This window comes from Rana temporaria, chromosome 9, assembly GCF_905171775.1.
Source record: "Rana temporaria chromosome 9, aRanTem1.1, whole genome shotgun sequence".
NCBI lineage: Eukaryota > Metazoa > Chordata > Amphibia > Anura > Ranidae > Rana > Rana temporaria.
In genome coordinates, this window is record NC_053497.1 from 174,520,191 (window position 1) to 174,538,054 (window position 17,864).

Sequence of the window (17,864 nt, forward strand, 5' to 3'; positions counted from 1 at the left end):
ATGGCGCCCCAGTCTTTGGGAGCAGGGCGCTACACATGAATATTAACGTGACAAATATATCAGATAATAGGCGTTCTATGTATCATTTTTGCAAATGGTTGCAGTTGCTAGAAATGCAAAGACGCGGATAAGCTACAGAAGCCGCCACTCAAAAAAAATAGTTTTCTGCTCTTTGATTGCAAAATGCCCAAGAAAAAATGAAAATGTATTTTTGTTGCTTCTTAGAAACAGCCAGCTGTTTAATGATCTGTTCCATTCATCATGACTGACAAAAAAAAGTCACAGGGAGCTCACCCAGCCTGACAAGCTGGGAAGAACGTGTCCGCTGGGAATCATTGATCTCCCGTTTTCTGTCCCGCGGGGCTCGCATTGTGTGCCACACAAGTTTAAAAATTACATTTTTGTTTTGCTTTTTTGTTTTTTTTTTTTGCTTTTTCATTTTCTTTTTTTTTTTTTTTTCTGGAAGCTATTTCGGCCGAAACAAGTGAATTATGGAAAAATGTAACTGACAAAAACTTCTCAAATTATTTTTTTTAAGAGACTGCCGGCGTAAAAAAACGAGATGATGTTGTGCGGACGCGGGGAGAGTTTTATTAAAGGAGGCATCTCTATCCTGACTTTAGTCGGGCGCGCTCCTCAGGCTGGATCGCAGTGGGGCTGGCAACGATCGATCGGGAGCCCGCGCGCTTGAAAGGAAGACGAAAACGCATTTTTTTATTTTTTATTCATCCTAGCTTCTCTTTCGATTCTCTCCGTCTTCATTCATACCTCTTATTTTCCTCTGGAGCGTACCGAGACGTAGAAAAATGCGGCTTGCGGAGAGCCCTTTGGCAGCAGATGACTTTACAAAGGTATCAAAGAAGATTTAAGCCGGCCGGACCCCTTGATGATTTAAAGCTCAGCTAAACTTTTAGTTTAAAATCCTCAAAATACATTCCAGGTGCGTCCAAGCAAAAAGTGTGCAAAGTCTTAGGCCCCTTTCAGACGTCCGCTCCGTCTGTCCGTTCATTACAAGTCCGTTAACGGACTTGTAATGAATCCCTATGGGGACGCGTCCGTTAGCGGATGGAGCATCCGCTAGCGTCCGCGTCAGTCGGGTTCCGCTTTTCCGAGCGGAAGAAACCCTATTTTTCTTCCGTTCGGCGGAACGGAACGGATGCAGACGGACAGACGGACTGTCTGCATCCGGTCCCCCATAGGGGAGAGCGGAGCAGAGACAGGGCGGTCCCTGCACTGTGTGCGGGGACCGCCCTATCCGCCGACAGCTCAGCGGGGATCCCCGCTGAGCTTTGGCGGACACACGGAGCGGACCGAGAAACGGTCCGCTCCGTGTGAAAGAGCCCTTACCGTTTTCTTTAGAAAGTAGCCGCAGCCTGAACAGAAAAGCCTGTTCCGTGCCAGCCTGCTGCAGAGATGGGCCGTTGTTCCCTGTGTGGACGCAGTGGTCTCCCTGCAGGGTTCCGACACGCCCCCTGGTGATGGATTGTCTAGGCCAGTGGTCTCCAAACTGGGGATCTGGGGCCAGAGGCGGCCCTCTGCTTGCCTTAATTCCGGCCCTTGGGACACTATTGTTCCAATAACACCAACGATGGGGCATTATTCCTCCCACTGATACCAATGATGGGGCACTATTCCTCCCACTGATACCAATGATGGGACACTATTCCTCCCACTGATACCAATGATGGGACACTATTCCTCCCACTAATACCAATGATGGCACACTATTCCTCCCACTGATACCAATGAGGGGACACTATTCCTCCCACTGATACCAATGATGGGACACTATTCCTCTCAAAGATTTTGCGCCATATGTTACGGCGTCGTAGTGTATTTCTGGCGGCGGAATTCAAATCGGCGGGTAGGGGGGCGTGATTCATTTCATTTCATTTCGCAACAACGTCATTTTTTGAACTTAGACGTGACTTACGTCCATCCCTATTCACGGACGACTTAAGCAAAAAAAAATTTCAATTTCGACGCGGGAACAACGGCCATACTTAACATGGCAAGTCTATCTATATGCCGCAAAATAGCAGCTTTAACTATACGCCGGAAAAAGCCGACTAGAGACGATGTAAGAGAATGCGACGGCCGCGCGTACGTTCGTGGATCGTCGGAAATAGCTAATTTGTATACTCAACGCGGATTACGACGTGAACACCACCTAGCGGACGCCGAAAAATTTCATCTAAGATCTGATACGCCGCGTAATTTCTTTGAGGATCTGCCCCCTGATGTTTTCAATTTTTTTAGCAGATGTTTTATAGCAGAAAGTAAAACATATATATATATATAAAACAATTCAAAATTGTCGGTCATTTTTTGTTTATTAGATAGAGAAAATTCCTGGACTGCCGCACTCCTTGAAACGATGTCTTTATTCAGCAAAAAGAGTTCAAAAACACAAAACGACCAAAAACAGTGCAGTCAAAACACCATATTTTTATACTTTCTATTTTGTGTTTTACTTATATATATTAAATGTTGCAATTTTAATAAGCTCTATACTTGATATCTACTAATGATCATTTAGACTATTAACACGAGTCGATTGCACCAATTTTTTCATTTTTTATATATGTTGATTTCACAACATTCTATGTCACAGTATATAAACACCTTTTAAAAATGTTTATTTTCACTATATTGGTTATGACACATATGTGTTTTCACACACGGGGTTCCTTTCTGTCTTATATATATGTTTTCTATTTCACATACGATAGTACCCCATGTGTGACACATCAAGGGATTTAACCACTTGAGACCCGTAGGACGTCAAATGACGTCCTCGACTTTGTGCGGTGATATCTGAATGATGGGTGCAGCTACAGGCATCATTCAGATATCGCCGTCTTCAGCCGGCGATTCTGTGCACCAGAAGAACGATCAAAGCGGCGGTTCCGCTGCTCGATCGTTCTTCTAGGCAGCGGGAGGGGACGTCCCCCCTTCCCGCCGCCATCCGGTGCTTCTCCGGGCTCTCCCGTGCCATCGGGGGCCCGGAGAGCGAATCGGCCGGCGCTCGTTGGTGTACCATAGAGATGACTGGTGACCAGATGGTCACAGTCATCTCTATGACCGTCGGAGGACCGGGCGCGACGTTATGACGTCACGCCCAGGACCCGGAAGTAAACAAAGCCGCGATTGCGGCTGTCGGCATGTAATCAGTGATTTTTTTTCACCGATTTCATGCTTGTAAACCTGGAGGAGAGATGTGGGGTTTTATTGACCCCCCCGCCTCTCTCCATAAAGAGGACCTGTCACAGTGATTCCTATTACAAGGGATGTGTACATTCCTTGTAATAGGAATAAAAGTGATCAAAAAAAAAATGTCAAAAAAAGTGTAAAAAAAAAAAAAAAAAATAGTAAAAAAAAAATTAAAACGCCCCTGTCCCGGTCGCTCGCGTGCAGAAGCGAACGCGCATGCAAGTCCCGCCCACATATGTAAACACCGTTCAAACCCCACATGTGAGGTATCGTCGCGTGCGTTAGAGCGTGTGCAACAATTCTAGCACTAGACCTCCTCTGTAACTCAAAAATAGTAACCTGTAAAAAAAATTTAAAGCGTCGCCTATGGAGATTTTTTAAGTACCGAAGTTTGGCGCCATTCCATGAGTGTGCGCAATTTTAAAGCGTGACATGTTAGGTATCTATTTACTCGGCGTAACATCGTCTTTCACATTATACAAAAAAAATGGGATAACTTTACTGTTTTGTTATTTTTTAATTCATGAAACTGTTTTTTTCCCTAAAAAAAGGCGTTTGAAAAATTATTGCGCAAATACCGTGCGAGAAAAAAAGTTGCAATGACCGCGATTTTATTCCCTAGGGTGTCTGCTAAAAAAAAATATATAATGTTTGGGGGTTCTGATTAATTTTCTAGCAAAAAAATTGTGATTTTTACATGAAGGAGAGAAGTGCCAAAATAGGCCCGGTAACGAAGTGGTTAAAGTGTTCTTTTGACTTTTGATTAATGATCACCTGCGGGTTGATTGGTGAAACGCCCCTCTCACCTTCTTCCCCTCCTCTATTTAAACACTGCTCACTAGCTACGACTAAGCATCGAAAGATGTGAAACATGGCAGCCACCCTTTTCCTTTTGTCCACCTCTCCTTTTTGACTGCACTGTTTTTGGTTGTTTTTTGTGTTTTTGATTTTTTTTTTTTTGCTGAATAAAGACATCGTTTCAAGGAGTGCGGCAGTCCAGGAATTGTCTCTATCTAATGCACCTGTGCACAGCCAGCACCCTTTCTTGGTTCAGTGGGACGGAAGCATAGCAGAGGGATCAGCAGTTTTCAGAGCGGTATTTTCTTTCATTTTTTGTTTATAGTGCAAAAAAAAAAAAAAAACACAGAGGTGATCAAATACCATCAAAAGAAAGCTCTATTTGTGGGGAAAAAAATACGTAAATTTTAGCGTCTCATGACTGCGCAATTGTCAGTTGAAGTAATGCAGTGCCGTATCGCAAAAAATGGTCTGGTCATGAAGGAGGGGGGCGGGGGGGTAAATCTTCCAGAGGTCAAGTGGTTAACCACTTACGGACCGCCGCATTTACATATACTTTGGCAGAATGGCATGGACAGGCACATTGGCGTACCTGTACGTCTCTGCGTAGACGTGGGTCCGATCGGGACCCCCCCCCCCCCCCGTACATGCGGCGGTTCCCGTGGCTTCAGGAGCGATCCGGGACGAGGGCGCGGCTATTCGATTATAGCCGCTCCGTCGCGATCGCTCCCCGGAGCTGAAGAACGGGGAGAGCCGTATGTAAACACGGCTTCCCCGTGCTTCACTGTGGCGGCTGCATCGATCGAGTGATCCCTTTTATAGGGAGACACAATTGATGACGTCAGTCCTACAGCCACACCCCCCTACAGTTGTAAACACACACTAGGTGAACCCTAACTCCTTCAGCGCCCCCTGTGGTTAACTCCCAAACTGCAACTGTCATTTTCACAATAAACAATGCAATTTAAATGCATTTTTTGCTGTGAAATTGACAATGGTCCCAAAAATGTGTCAAAATTGTGCGAAGTGTCCGCCATAATGTCGCAGTCATAAAAAAACCGCTGATCGCCGCCATTAGTAGTAAAAACTATCCCCTATTTTGTGACTGCTAGAAATTTTGCGCAAAGCAATCGATAAACGCTTATTGCGATTTTTTTTTACCAAAAATATGTAGAAGAATACGTATCGGCCTAAACTGAGGGAAAAAAACAATTTTATATATGTTTTTGGGGGATATTTATTATAGCAAAAAGTAAAAAATATTGATTTTTTTTTCAAAATTGTCGCTCTATTTTTGTTTATAGCGCAAAAAGAGGTGATAAAATACCACCAAAAGAAAGCTCTATTTGTGGGGAAAAAAGGACGCCAATTTTGTTTGAGAGCCAAGTCGCACGACCGCGCAATTGTCTGTTAAAGCGACGCAGTGCCGAATCACAAAACCTGGCCTGGGCATTTAGCTGCCTAAAGGTCCGGGGCTTAAGTGGTTAAATGCATTTTTTGCTGTGAAAATGACAATGGTCCCAAAAATGCGTCAAAATTGTGCGAAGTGTCCGCCATAATGTCGCAGTCACAAAAAAAATCGCTGATCGCCGCCATTAGTAGTAAAAAAAAAAAAATAATGATAAAACTATCCCCTATTTTGTAAACGCTATAAATTTTGCGCAAACCAATCGATAAACGCTTATTGCGATTTTTTTTTTTACCAAGAATAGGTAGAAGAATACATATCGGCCTAAACTGAGGGAAAAAATATTTTTATATATGTTTTTGGGGGATATTTATTATAGCAAAAAGTTAAAAATATTGCATTTTTTTCAAAATTGTCGCTCTATTTTTGTTTATAGCGCAAAAAATTAAAAACCGCAGAGGTGATCAAATACCACCAAAAGAAAGCTCTATTTGTGGGGAAAAAAGGACGCCAATTTTGTTTGGGAGCCACGTCGCACGACCGCGCAATTGTCTGTTAAAGCGACGCGGTGCCGAATCGTAAAAACCCCTTGGGTCATTTAGCAGCATATTGGTCCGGTCCTTAAGTGGTTTACGGTCAGCAGCTACAGTATTTGTAGCTGCTGATTTTTTTTCTTTTTTCTGTGGAGGGGAGATCCACTTTAACTGAAAATGTTGATGATGGCAATTTTATTTTCTGAAAATGAATCGGTACCTGGGAACAAATTCTAATAGCTATTTAACAATCGGCGTCATAATTTGTTCTCACCTCTGCTTGCTTGTGAATTAATATCTCTTCTCACCTAATATAAGAAAGCTGCAAATATTGTAATTTCGAGTTGAAGAAGCGGTGCGCAGAAAGTAGGATATTAGGGCACCCAAATGCGAGACGTCTGTGTCAGATACATCGGGTGTCAGGCAATGTTTGATCAACTTATGAACCATTAAATGGTTGGCGATGCCAACAGAAGCATGGCACTGTCAGCGGGGACATAGGTTGGTTGTAAACCCTACTTATACCCATAGGGCCAGATTCACATAGAACTGCGGCAGCGGCGTAACGTATCGTAGATACGTTACACCGCCGCAAGTTTTCATCGCAAGTGCCTGATTCACAAAGCACTTGCGATGAAAACTACGCTGGCAGCCTCCGGCGCAAGGCGGGCCAATTCAAATGGGCGTGTGCCATTTAAATTAGGCGCGCTCCCGCGCCGGACCTACTGCGCATGCTCAGTTTCGCAATTCCCCTTGTGCTTTGCGCGCCGTGACGTCATTTTTTTGAACGGCGACGCGCGTAGCGTACTTCCGTATTCCCGGACGTGTTACGCAAACGACGTTAAATTTTAAATTTCGACGCGGGAACGACGGCCGTACTTTAAACAGCAATACGATTGCTGAGTAAAGTTAGGGCAGGTCAAACGACAACTAACTTTGCGACGGGAAACTAGACTAGCAGCGACGTAGCGAACGCGAAAATCCGTCGGGAATCGCCGTAAACTCCTAATTTGCATACCCGACGCTGGTTTACGACGCGAACTCCCCCCAGCGGCGGCCGCGGTACTGCATCCTAAGATACGACAGTGTAAAACAATTACACCTGTCGGATCTCATGGATATCTATGCATAACTGATTCTATGAATCAGTCGCATAGATAGAAACAGAGATACAACGGCGTATCAGGAGAAACGCCGTCGTATCTCTTTGGTGAATCTGGCCTATAGCTCCCAACCGTCCCGGATTTGGCGGGACTGTCCCTGATTCGGAACAAAGTCCCTCTTGTGCCTCTTTCCTCCTCCTTTGTCCCTCATGTTGGTCTGATCTGTAGAGTTGTCTATAAAATGCACTTTTTATCCATCAAAAATGACATTGCTAAACCTTTCATCCAATTTCTAAAATTGCTACATCTGTAAACGCAGAAAGCCAAGTAGTGGTAAAAATATAGGAGTGGTTTAACCACTTAAGACCCGGACCATTATTCAGGTAAAGGACCTGGCCAGTTTTTGCGATTCAGGACTTCGTCGCTTTAACTGACAATGGCGCGGTCGTGCGACGTGGCTCCCAAACAAAATTGGCGTCCTTTTTTCCCCACAAATAGAGCTTTCTTTTGGTGGTATTTGATCACCTCTGCGGATTTTATTTTTTGCGCTATGAACAAAAATAGAGCGACAATTTTGAAAAAAAATGCAATATTTTTTACTTTTTGCTATAATAAATATCCCCCAAAAATATAAAAAAAAAAATTTTTTCCTCATTTTAGGCCGATACGTATTCTTCTACCTATTTTTGGTAAAAAAAAACGCAATAAGCGTATTTTCGTAACTGCGACATTATGGCGAACACATCAGACAATTTTGACAAATTTTTGGGACCATTGTCATTTTTACAGCAAAAAATGCATTGTTTATTGTGAAAATGACAATTGCAGTTTGGGAGATAACCACAAGGGGCCGCTGAAGGGGTTAAGTGTGACCTCATCTCTGTTTCTAACTGTAGAGGGGTGTGGCTGTAGGTGTGACATCATTGATTGTGTTTCCCTATAAAAGGGAACACACAATCAATGACGGTGCCACAGTGAAGAACGGGGAAGCTGTGTTTACACACAGCTTCCCAGTTCTTCAGCTCCGGGGACCGATCGCGGGACTCCAGTGGTGATCGGGTCTGCGGGTCCCGCGGCCGCGGTCACGGAGCTTCGGACCGGGTCGTGTGCACGCGCCCCCCCAGCTGGGCTTAAAGGGCAACGTACAGGTAATAAGATAGGACGGCGTAGGAGACTTACGTCGGTCGTATCTTGGCCAAATTTAAGCGTATCTGGTTTCCAGAATACGCTTAAAAATACGACGGCGCGCATTCGGACTTACGACGGCGTATCTACTGATACGCCGTCGTAAGTCTTACTGAATCTGGCTAAATGGCTCCTGTGGGCATGGACATACCTGTACGTCCCCTTTAAGATGCAGCATTGTGGGCGTGCGTGCCCACCGCAATCTCCGTGAGTCCGACCGCGGGTCCCACGGACTCGATGTCTGTGGGGATACCCGCGATCTTCTCACAGAGAGGAAGAACGGGGAAATGCTGATGTAAACAAGCATTTCCCTGTTCTGCCTAGTGACAGGACACTGGAGCGGTGATCAGTATTGTGTCACACGCAGCCCATTCCCCCTACAGTTAGAATCACTCCCTAGGACACACTTTACCTATTCCGCTCCCTTTTCAATGCCAGTTCCTTTTTTACAGTAATCAGTGCATTTTTATAGCACTGATCGCTGTATAAATGACAATGGTCCCAAAATGGCATCAAAAGTGTCCGATGGGTCCGCCATTATGTTGTAGTCACGATAAAAATCGCAGATTGCCGCCATTACTAGTAAAATCGTAATAAAAATGCCATAAAACTATCCCTTATTTTGTAGACACTAGTAGCCAGATTCAGAAAGACTGGCTTAACTTTGAGGTGGCGTAGCGTATCGCATATACACTACGCCGCCGTAAGTCAGAGAGGCAAGTGCTGTATTCACAAAGCACTTGCCTCCTAAGTTATGGCGGTGTAGCGTAAATGGGCCGGCCTAAGCGCGCCTAATTCAAATGTGGAACAGGGGGGCGTGTTTTATGTAAATGACGCGTGACCCGGCGTGATTGACGTTTTTAACGAACGGCGCATGCGCCGTCCGTGGACATATCCCAGTGTGCATTGCTCCAAAGTACGCCGCAAGGACGTATTGGTTTCGACGTGAACGTAAATTACGTCCAGCCCCATTCACGGACGACTTACGCAAACGACGTAAAATGTTCAAAACTCGACGCGGGAACGACGCCCATACTTAACATTGGCTAGGCCAGCTTTTTGTTCGACTAGCTTTACGCCGGAAAACACCTTACGTAAACGGTGTATCTTTACTGCGATGGGCAAGTGTACGTTCGTGAATAGGCGTATCTCGCTGATTTACGCATTCTAGGCGTAAATCAGCGTTCACGCCCCTAGCGGCCGGCGGAACTAGACAGCTAAGATACGACGGCGCAGGCCGTCGTATCTTAGCTACATTTAAGTGTATCTCAATTTGAGAATACACTAAAATGTACGACAGCGCAGATTCAGAGTTACGACGGCGTATCTACTGATACGCCGGCGTAAACGTCTCTGAACCTGGCTATATAACTTTTGCGCAAACCAATCAATAAACGCTTATTGCGATTTTCTTTACCAATAATATGTTGAAGAATACGTATCGACCTAAACTGAGGAAAAAATGTTTTTTTTAATATATATTTTTTGGGGGGATATTTATTACAGCAAAAAGTAAAAAAATATTGCTTTTTTTTTTCAAAATTGTTGCACTATTTTTGTTTATAGCGCAACAAATAAACACCGCAGAGGTGATCAAATACCACCAAAAGAAATCTGTATTTGTGGGGAAAAAAGACGCCAATTTTGTTTGGGAGCCACGTCGCACGACCGCGCAATTGTCAGTTAAAGCGACGCAGTGCCGAATCGCAACAAGTGCTCTGGTCTTTGGCCTGCCTAATGGTCCGGGGGTTAAGTGGTTAATGTGTAATATATTTGTGTCTGTAATTTTATTTTTATCTCTTTATAAAATGTTTAAAAAAAAAAAAATGGCGCTGTATAATTTTTCTCATTGTTTTCTCGTTCTCTTCTAGTTTCGGCGCAGACTCTGAAATCCAGTCTGGACAGCATGGACCACCAGATAAAACGACTGGAAGGCGACATCAAAAACTTTCCCAAGACGGATAACCCAAACGATAAGTTTGTAGCGAAAATGACGATATCCTTTTTTTATTCGTGTTTTTTTTTTTTTTTTTACTTTTTTAGGTCATTCTCATTAACAATCAACACTAGTTAAATATTTACACAGCATGAAATTAACAAGTCGTTGGCAATCTGTTTTCTCGCGCATGTTAGCGTTTGTAGCGTTACTTGAGATATGCAAAAGCAGTTTTTTAACACAACGAAGCTGTCTGTCCTTTTTTCCAAAAACGTGCCGCTGACTACACACAACAATCTGCACCTAGTTCTAGGTGCAATAGCCCCCCAAACCCCCCCCCCCCCCCCAAAAATAATGTTAATTCAGCCCAGAATTTAGCTGGCGTTTTAAATCTAAGGCAATGTAGCCTTCATCGAATAGTAGATTTCTTGTTAATTTTTTTTTTGCAGCAAAGTAGTGTTGGAAACGAATAACAATGATTTTCTTAAAAATAACATTTTGCTTTATTTATATCATAGTATCAAAAAAAAAAAAAATAGATAGGCAAATATATGGATACATAGGAGTCATAAAAAATATTTCTGGCCATAACATAAAAACATATCTTGTCAATGACAGGAAAACTACACATGCAGTGGAACCTCGGTTTAAGAGTAACTTGGTTTGAGAGCGTTTTGATTTGCGAGTAACTTTTTTTATTTTTTTTTATTCTGACTCGGTTTGTGCTGGCAAGACCAGCAGAATTCAAGCTAAATATGCCTGCAGTACCTCATTTGGCCTGAGGTACGGGGGCGCAGAAGCCGAGCAGAGCCGAAAATAGGACTGCAGTACCTTATTTGGCCTGAGATACGGGGGTGCAGAAGCCGAGCAGAGCCGAAAATAGGACTGCAGTACCTTATTTGGCCTGAGGTACGGAGGTGCAGAAGCCGAGCAGAGCCGAAAATAGGACTGCAGTACCTCATTTGGCCTGAGGCACAGAAGCCGAGCCGAAAATAGGTCTGCAGTACCTCATTTGGCCTGAGGTACGGAGGCGCAGAAGCCAAGCAGAGCCGGAAATAGGCCTGCAGTACCTCATTTGGCCTGAGGTACGCAGTCACAGAAGCTGAGCAGAGCCGGAAATAGGCCTGCAATACCTCATTTGGCCTGAGGTACGGAGTCACAGAAGCCGAGCAGAGCTGAAAATAGGTCTTCAGTACCTCATTTGGCCCGAGGGCGCAGGAAACAAGCTGAAGTGTCCCCGGCCTTTCAGCACTCTCTGGCACTCCCCACCTCTGACCGCATTCGGTATTGCATGCCATTGAAGTTAATGCGGAACCAATTATTTGCGTTTCCATTGACTTTCATGGGAAAACTCGCTTTGATATGCGAGTACTTTGGATTACGAGCATTCTCCATGACAGGAATGTCAATGACAGGAAAACTACACATACAGTGGAACCTCGGTTTAAGAGTAACTTGGTTTGAGAGCATTTTGTTTTGCAAGCAACTTTTTATTTATTTTTTAATTCTGACTCGTTGGTGCTGGCAAGACAAGCAGAATTCAAGCTAAATATGCCTGCAGTACCTCATTTGGCCTGAGGTACGGGAGCGCAGAAGCCGAGCAGAGTCGAAAATAGGACTGCAGTATTTAATTTGGCCTGAGGTACGGGGGGCGCAGAAGCCGAGCAGAGCCGAAAATAGGCCTGCAGTACCTCATTTGGCCTGAGGTACGGGGGCACAGGAAACGAGCTGAAGTGTCCTTGGGCCTTTTCGTCCGTTTTCGGCGCTCTCTGGCACCCCCGACCTCTGGCCGCATTCGGTATTGCATCCCATTGAAGTCAATGCGGAACAAATTATTTTAGTTTCCATTGACTTTAATTGGAAAACTCGCTTTGGATTACGAGCATACTCCGGGAACGGATTATGCTCGATAATCCGAGGTTCAACTGTGTATACTCAAGTTATGTATGTAACCATAGAGATCATGTAGAATTTTGCATAGCGTCCCTACGTGTTTCGACCTATTAAAGTAAAGGTCTTCTTCAGGAGAATTTATTCGAAGCGAGAAAGAAAATCATATTGTAAGTTATAATGCCCATGAATATATCAACGTTTCACATGTTCATTGTATTCTGTTATAATCGATTTGGCTGTATATATTTGCCACTTCTTGACGAGAGGGTTACATTCTATGGTCAGACAAATTGCCGCTCGTTAAAAACACTCCATGCCACAGTGATCCCGATGCATCCTCCCACTGTAGCCTTCATCGAGGACTTGTTGGTTGTGGTGGCTGTGTCCTCTATTTCATTCTGGGACACTGTATTGTCCAGAAATGAAGGTGGCCGGGACCCGGGACAGGCATGTCAATTGTGGGACAATCCTGGGCAATCCGGGACATGTGGGCACCCTAGTCTGTCTGCCGGTGTCCTGCGATCGCATCACGGAATGGCAGAAGGGGGGGAGTGCCTTTGTAAACAAGGCATTTCCCTGTTCTGCCTAGTGACACTCTGCCTCTCATCGGGAGCAGTAATCAGTGATGTGTCTTTTGTAGCCACGCCCCCTAACAGTTAGAACACATCCCAAGGACACACTTAACCCCTTCAGCGCCCCCTACTGGTTAACCCATTCCCTGCCAGTCACGTTTATACAGTAACCAGTGCATTTTTATAGCACCGATCGCTGTATAAATGACAATGGTCCCAAAATAGCGCCACAAGTGTCCGATATAATGTCAGTCACAATAAAAACCGCAGATTACCGCCATTACTAGTAAAAACAAAAAAAATGTATAACAAAAATGCCATAAATATATCCCCTATTTTGTAGACACTATGACCCGGATTCAGAAAGGACTTAGAACGGCGTATCTCCAGATACGCGATCGTAAGTCCAAATGAGCGCCGTCGTACCTATGCGCTGATTCATATAGGCAGTTACGCCTGAATTTGGCCAAGATACGACCAACGTAAGTCTCTTACGCCGTCGTATCTTGGGTGCATATTTACGCTGGCCGCTAGGGGCGCTTCCGTAGATTTACGCGTCGAATATACAAATGACCTAGATACGCCGGTTCAGAAACGTACTTGCGCCCGTCGGATTTAGCGACGCCGTTTACGTAAGGCGTCGGTCCGGCGTAACTTTACCCCTCATAAAGCAGGGGTAAGTCATGTTAAGGTATGAACGTCGGAACAGCGTCGTATTTTACGTAGTTTGCGTAAGTGGTACGTGAATGGGGCTGGGCGTATGTTACGTTCACGTCGACAAAGCATTGAGCCGACGTATCTTAGGGAGTATTTGCGACGTGACTCTGAGCATGCGCGCGCATGCGCCGTTCGACCGGCCATGCATTTACATGGGGTCACGCTTCATTACAATACAACACACCCACTGCCTTGCTACTTTGAATTACGCGGGCTTACGCCGGCCCATTTACGATACGCCGACGTAACTTTGGGAGCAAGTGCTTTCTGAATACAGTACTTGCCTCTCAATGTTACGTCGGCGTAGCGCATAGGAGATGCGTTGCGCCCGCTCAAAGATACGACAATGTATCTGAATCGCGGCCTATATCTTTTGCTCAAACCAATCAATATTCGCTTATTGCGATTTTTTTTTTTTTTTTTACCAAAAATATGTAGAAGAATACGTATCGGCCTACATTTTTTTTAAATTGGGGATATTTATTATAGCAAAAAGTACTAAATATAGTTTTTTTTTTTTAAATTGTCGCTCTATTTTTGTTTATAGCGCAAAAAATTAAAACCGCAAAGGTGATCAAATACCACCAAAAGAAAGCTCTATTTGTGGGAAAAAAAGGACGGCAATTTTGTTTGGGAGCCACGTCGCGCAACCGCGCAATTGTCAGTTAAAGCGACGCAGTGCAGAATCGCAAAAAGTGGCCGGGTCATTTGGCCAGCCAAATGGTTCGGGGCTGAAGTAACGTTAAATCCCCTTTCTTCCCCATTCTGATTCTTGGTTTGAACTTCAGAAAGTCGTCTTCACCACGTCTAGATTTCTCAATGCATTGAGTCGCTGAGGTGTGATTGGCTGATTAGCAATTTGTGTTACTAAGCAATGGAACGAGTGTACCGAATAAAGTGTAGATCTGATAAGTCAGTCATAAGTCATGTGATTTGATCCTCGCGGTGTCGGATCTCCTCTCTGTATCTCGGTGGAGGTCTGAGCCGAGTATAAATCAGGATGAGTAGCCCGCGTAGAATCCTTTATTTTATACCAACAATAGCAAAAAAAGGCATTTAAACATTTATTTTTTTCCTCTTACTGTTTTGCCGGCCTCTGGCGGTTATGATCTGCTTGGGAGCATTTAAATACGTCTTATGGACGGCTTTACTGTGTCATAAGAAGTCAGATACTGGAGCAGCAGAACTATTCACGCTCCGACTTGCCGCGCTGAATCTCTGCCTTCCTGCCGCTGTACGCGATCTTGACAAATGGCCACTTTCCCCCGCGCCGCCTTCCTTACACTAAGCGTGAGAGCACACGGCCTTATTTTATGCCGAAAAGTGTCTCCCAAGATTAAGTGGGAGCTCCGGCCCGAAGACTTTCCTCGTTCGGGGGTAATATATTATATACAGTTTTTTTCATAACTTTTTCTTGTTTTCTGAAGAATATTGTTTCTTGTTTTTGTTAGTTTCGGTTTAATTTTGCATTTTCTTGTTGATTTACTTTAGTTTTTCACTGTTGTCTTATATTTTGCCTTTCCTGGTTCAACCCTGCCCCCCAAGTCAACATGCGATTACCGTATATACTCGAGCAGGGGCGGACTGACCATGTGGGCACTCGGGCACTGCCCGAGGGCCCCATGCCACTAGGGGGCCCCATCAGGGTTACCAGCCTCAGTAAAGCCAGGGACAATATGTAAAAATCTGTGGGGTAGATTCAAAGAGAGAGCAATTGCGTCTGCGTTACCATAGTTATGCAGCGCAATTGCTTACCTGCGCCGGCGTTACAAATGCTCCTTATTCAGGAACCTTGTTACGCCGACTGCAGCCTAAGAAATGACTGGCATAAGGCTCCTTATGCCGTCATATCTTAGGCTGCATTCTTACGCAGGCCGCTAGGTGGCGTTCCCGTTGTGGTCAGCGTATAGTATGCAAATTGCATACTAACGCCGATTCACAACCCTACGCGAGCCCTGCGTACGCAGTTTACGTCGTTTGCGTACGTCGGTTTTTGCGTAAGGCTGCCCCTGCTATTAGCAGGGGCAGCCAATGCTACGTATACCCGTCGTTCCCCCGTCGCGAAATTTGAAATGTACGTCGTTTGCGTAAGTGAATCGTGAATGGCGCTGGACGCCATTCACGTACACTTTGAAGCAAATGACGTCCTTGCGACGTCATTTACCGCAATGCACGTCGGGAAAGTTTCCAGACGGAGCATGCGCACTACGCTCGGTGCGGGAACGCGCCTAATTTAAATGATCCACGCCCCCCTACGGGATCATTTAAATTGCGCACGCTTACGCCGGGCATTTTGCCGGAGCGCCCACGCAATTTACGGAGCTACTGTGAATCGAGGGTAGCGCAGATAATTTGCGGGGGCGCAAGGAAAAAACGGTGCCCTGCGCCTACGTAAAAACTGCGCAAATCTAACTGAATCTACCCCACTGTTTTTAAAAAAAAATCCCAGGATTATAGCTGCCCCGCCTCTCCAGTACCTTTTCAGTGTGTGTATGTGTATTCTGTGTGTGTATATTGTGTGTCTTTGTGTGTGTATACTGTGTATGTGTTCTGTATGTGTGTGTATACTGTGTGGCCCCATAATCTATTGCCTGGGGGGCCCATAATCTCCTATTGCCCGGGGGCCCCATGAGTTGTCAGTCCACCCCTGTACTCAAGTATAAGCCGACCCTAATATAAGCCGAGGCACCTAATTTTACCACAAACAAATTGGTAAAACGTATTGACTCACTGTGCCCATGCCTCACTGTGCCTATGCCTCACTGTGCCTATGCCTCGCTGTGCCCATGCCTCGCTGTTCCTATGCCTCACTGTGCCCATGCCTCACTGTGTCCATGACTAGACTGAAGTTTAACATGGGAGTCTATGGAAGAGGTGCCCGGCTTTGAAAAATTGGTGCTCCCTGGCCGTAGGTCCCCCAGACAGCAAACTTTGCACACTTGTAGAGGAGACCTGGAGCTGCATGTGTGCCAGGGGTCCAGGGGACCTACAGCCGGTGATCTGCCGATATGCTTCCGGCTAACGAGATGGTTCCTGTAAGGACTGCGCAGGCGCAATCCTTGCCGACGGAAATCTCCGAACCTCGGCCGGCATCCAGGGCGACGTGGATTTCGAGGAAAGTGGCCAGTGGGCCTCACGTCCTTGCTTCGCTCAGATGGCTCGCTCGCTCGGCCTCCTGGCTCTTTTTTTTTTAACATCCTCCAATCCACGGGGATGTTAAAGAATGAGCCTGGATGCCGGCCGAGGTTCGGAGGTGTGCGCAGCCTATGGCATTAGGGTGTGCACATCCAAAGCTCATATACAGTTATATATACACACATATATTCTATATGTGGTAGCGGACGGTGTCAGTAGGTGAGGGGAGGGGGGGCTTTGGTGAAATATCAGGGTTTAAACAGGCCCTTGATGTCTCACTTTTGAGATAGAGAAAGGGACTGAGGACAGAGATTCTTCAGTCCCTTTCTCTGCAGCCAAGCAGCAGAGAGAATCTGAACAGCACGATTAGGGTGTGCCCTGTGCGCACGCCTATGGATTGCGCCTACGCAGTCCTTACAGGAACCATCTCGTTAGGGGAACCTTAACGACAAGTCACCGGCCGGTACCGACCCCAATGTTACCGGAGAAATTACAGTTAAACATGGTAGTCTATGGAAGGGGTGCCCGACTTTGAAAAATCTGTGCTCCCCAGCAGTAGGTCCCCTGGACAAAAAACTTTGCACACTTGTAGAGGAAGAGTGGGGCTATATGTGTGCCAAGTTTGGTATCCAGGGGACCTACAGCCGTCCGGTATCGAGTCCCCAAAAATGTGGGAGATCAGGCACAAAAAGGTGACTCGAGTATAAGCCGAAGGGGGGCATTTTCAGCACCAAAAAAATGTGCTGCAAAACTCGGCTTATACTCGAGTATATACGGTAATTGAATATATAAGTTTAGCAAACTGACCCCAAACGTGGCTGCAGAGCTTCTTCTGTGTTCTCATTTTCACCGTTGAATGTTTCCGATAATCCTCTGACTAGGAGGGGGGGGAGGGGGGGCGTTCGGCGTCCAAAGGTGAGAACAACCAGCTCTGTGCTAAGTTGCTAAGTAACTCTCGATGTTAAATAACGGAACAATTTCCCTGGACTTAGAAGTTATTTTTCTACATAATAAAAAAAGGTACAGAACCATTTTTTTTTCCTCGCTAGGCACGTCCTCAAACTTCTTTTTCATTTTCAAAAATGAGCCTAAATTAGATTTTTGACTGACAAGCAGTACAGTCTGACATTTTTCCATTTTTCTCCCATTGTAATGCAAATTTTAAGTTTTTTACTAAACCACAAGAAAGGATTTTTTTCGCTAGCTTTGAATTACCAGATTGCCTTCATGTCTGGGGGGACTTTGATGCTTGGGAACACTGCGCCGCGATCTATCTGCGTTATGGCGGGCATTCACGTATAAAATGCATAGGACATGCAAACGCCATGCATTATTCATCGCTTGTATAACCCTTTCGCGCCGAGCGTACGC

General features: G+C 45.3%; 1 protein-coding gene across 3 annotated transcripts in view; it reads left to right on the plus strand.

Moving 5' to 3' along the window:
- The window catches only part of DIAPH2 (diaphanous related formin 2), a 1,333,979-nt gene that overhangs the window by 878,912 nt on the left and 437,203 nt on the right, over positions 1–17,864 (plus strand). For all 3 annotated transcript variants that reach the window (XM_040325027.1, XM_040325028.1, XM_040325029.1), the window contains one exon: positions 10,112–10,236. In XM_040325027.1, the coding sequence (XP_040180961.1) occupies positions 10,112–10,236 (125 nt within the window). The remainder of the gene's footprint in view (positions 1–10,111; positions 10,237–17,864) is intronic.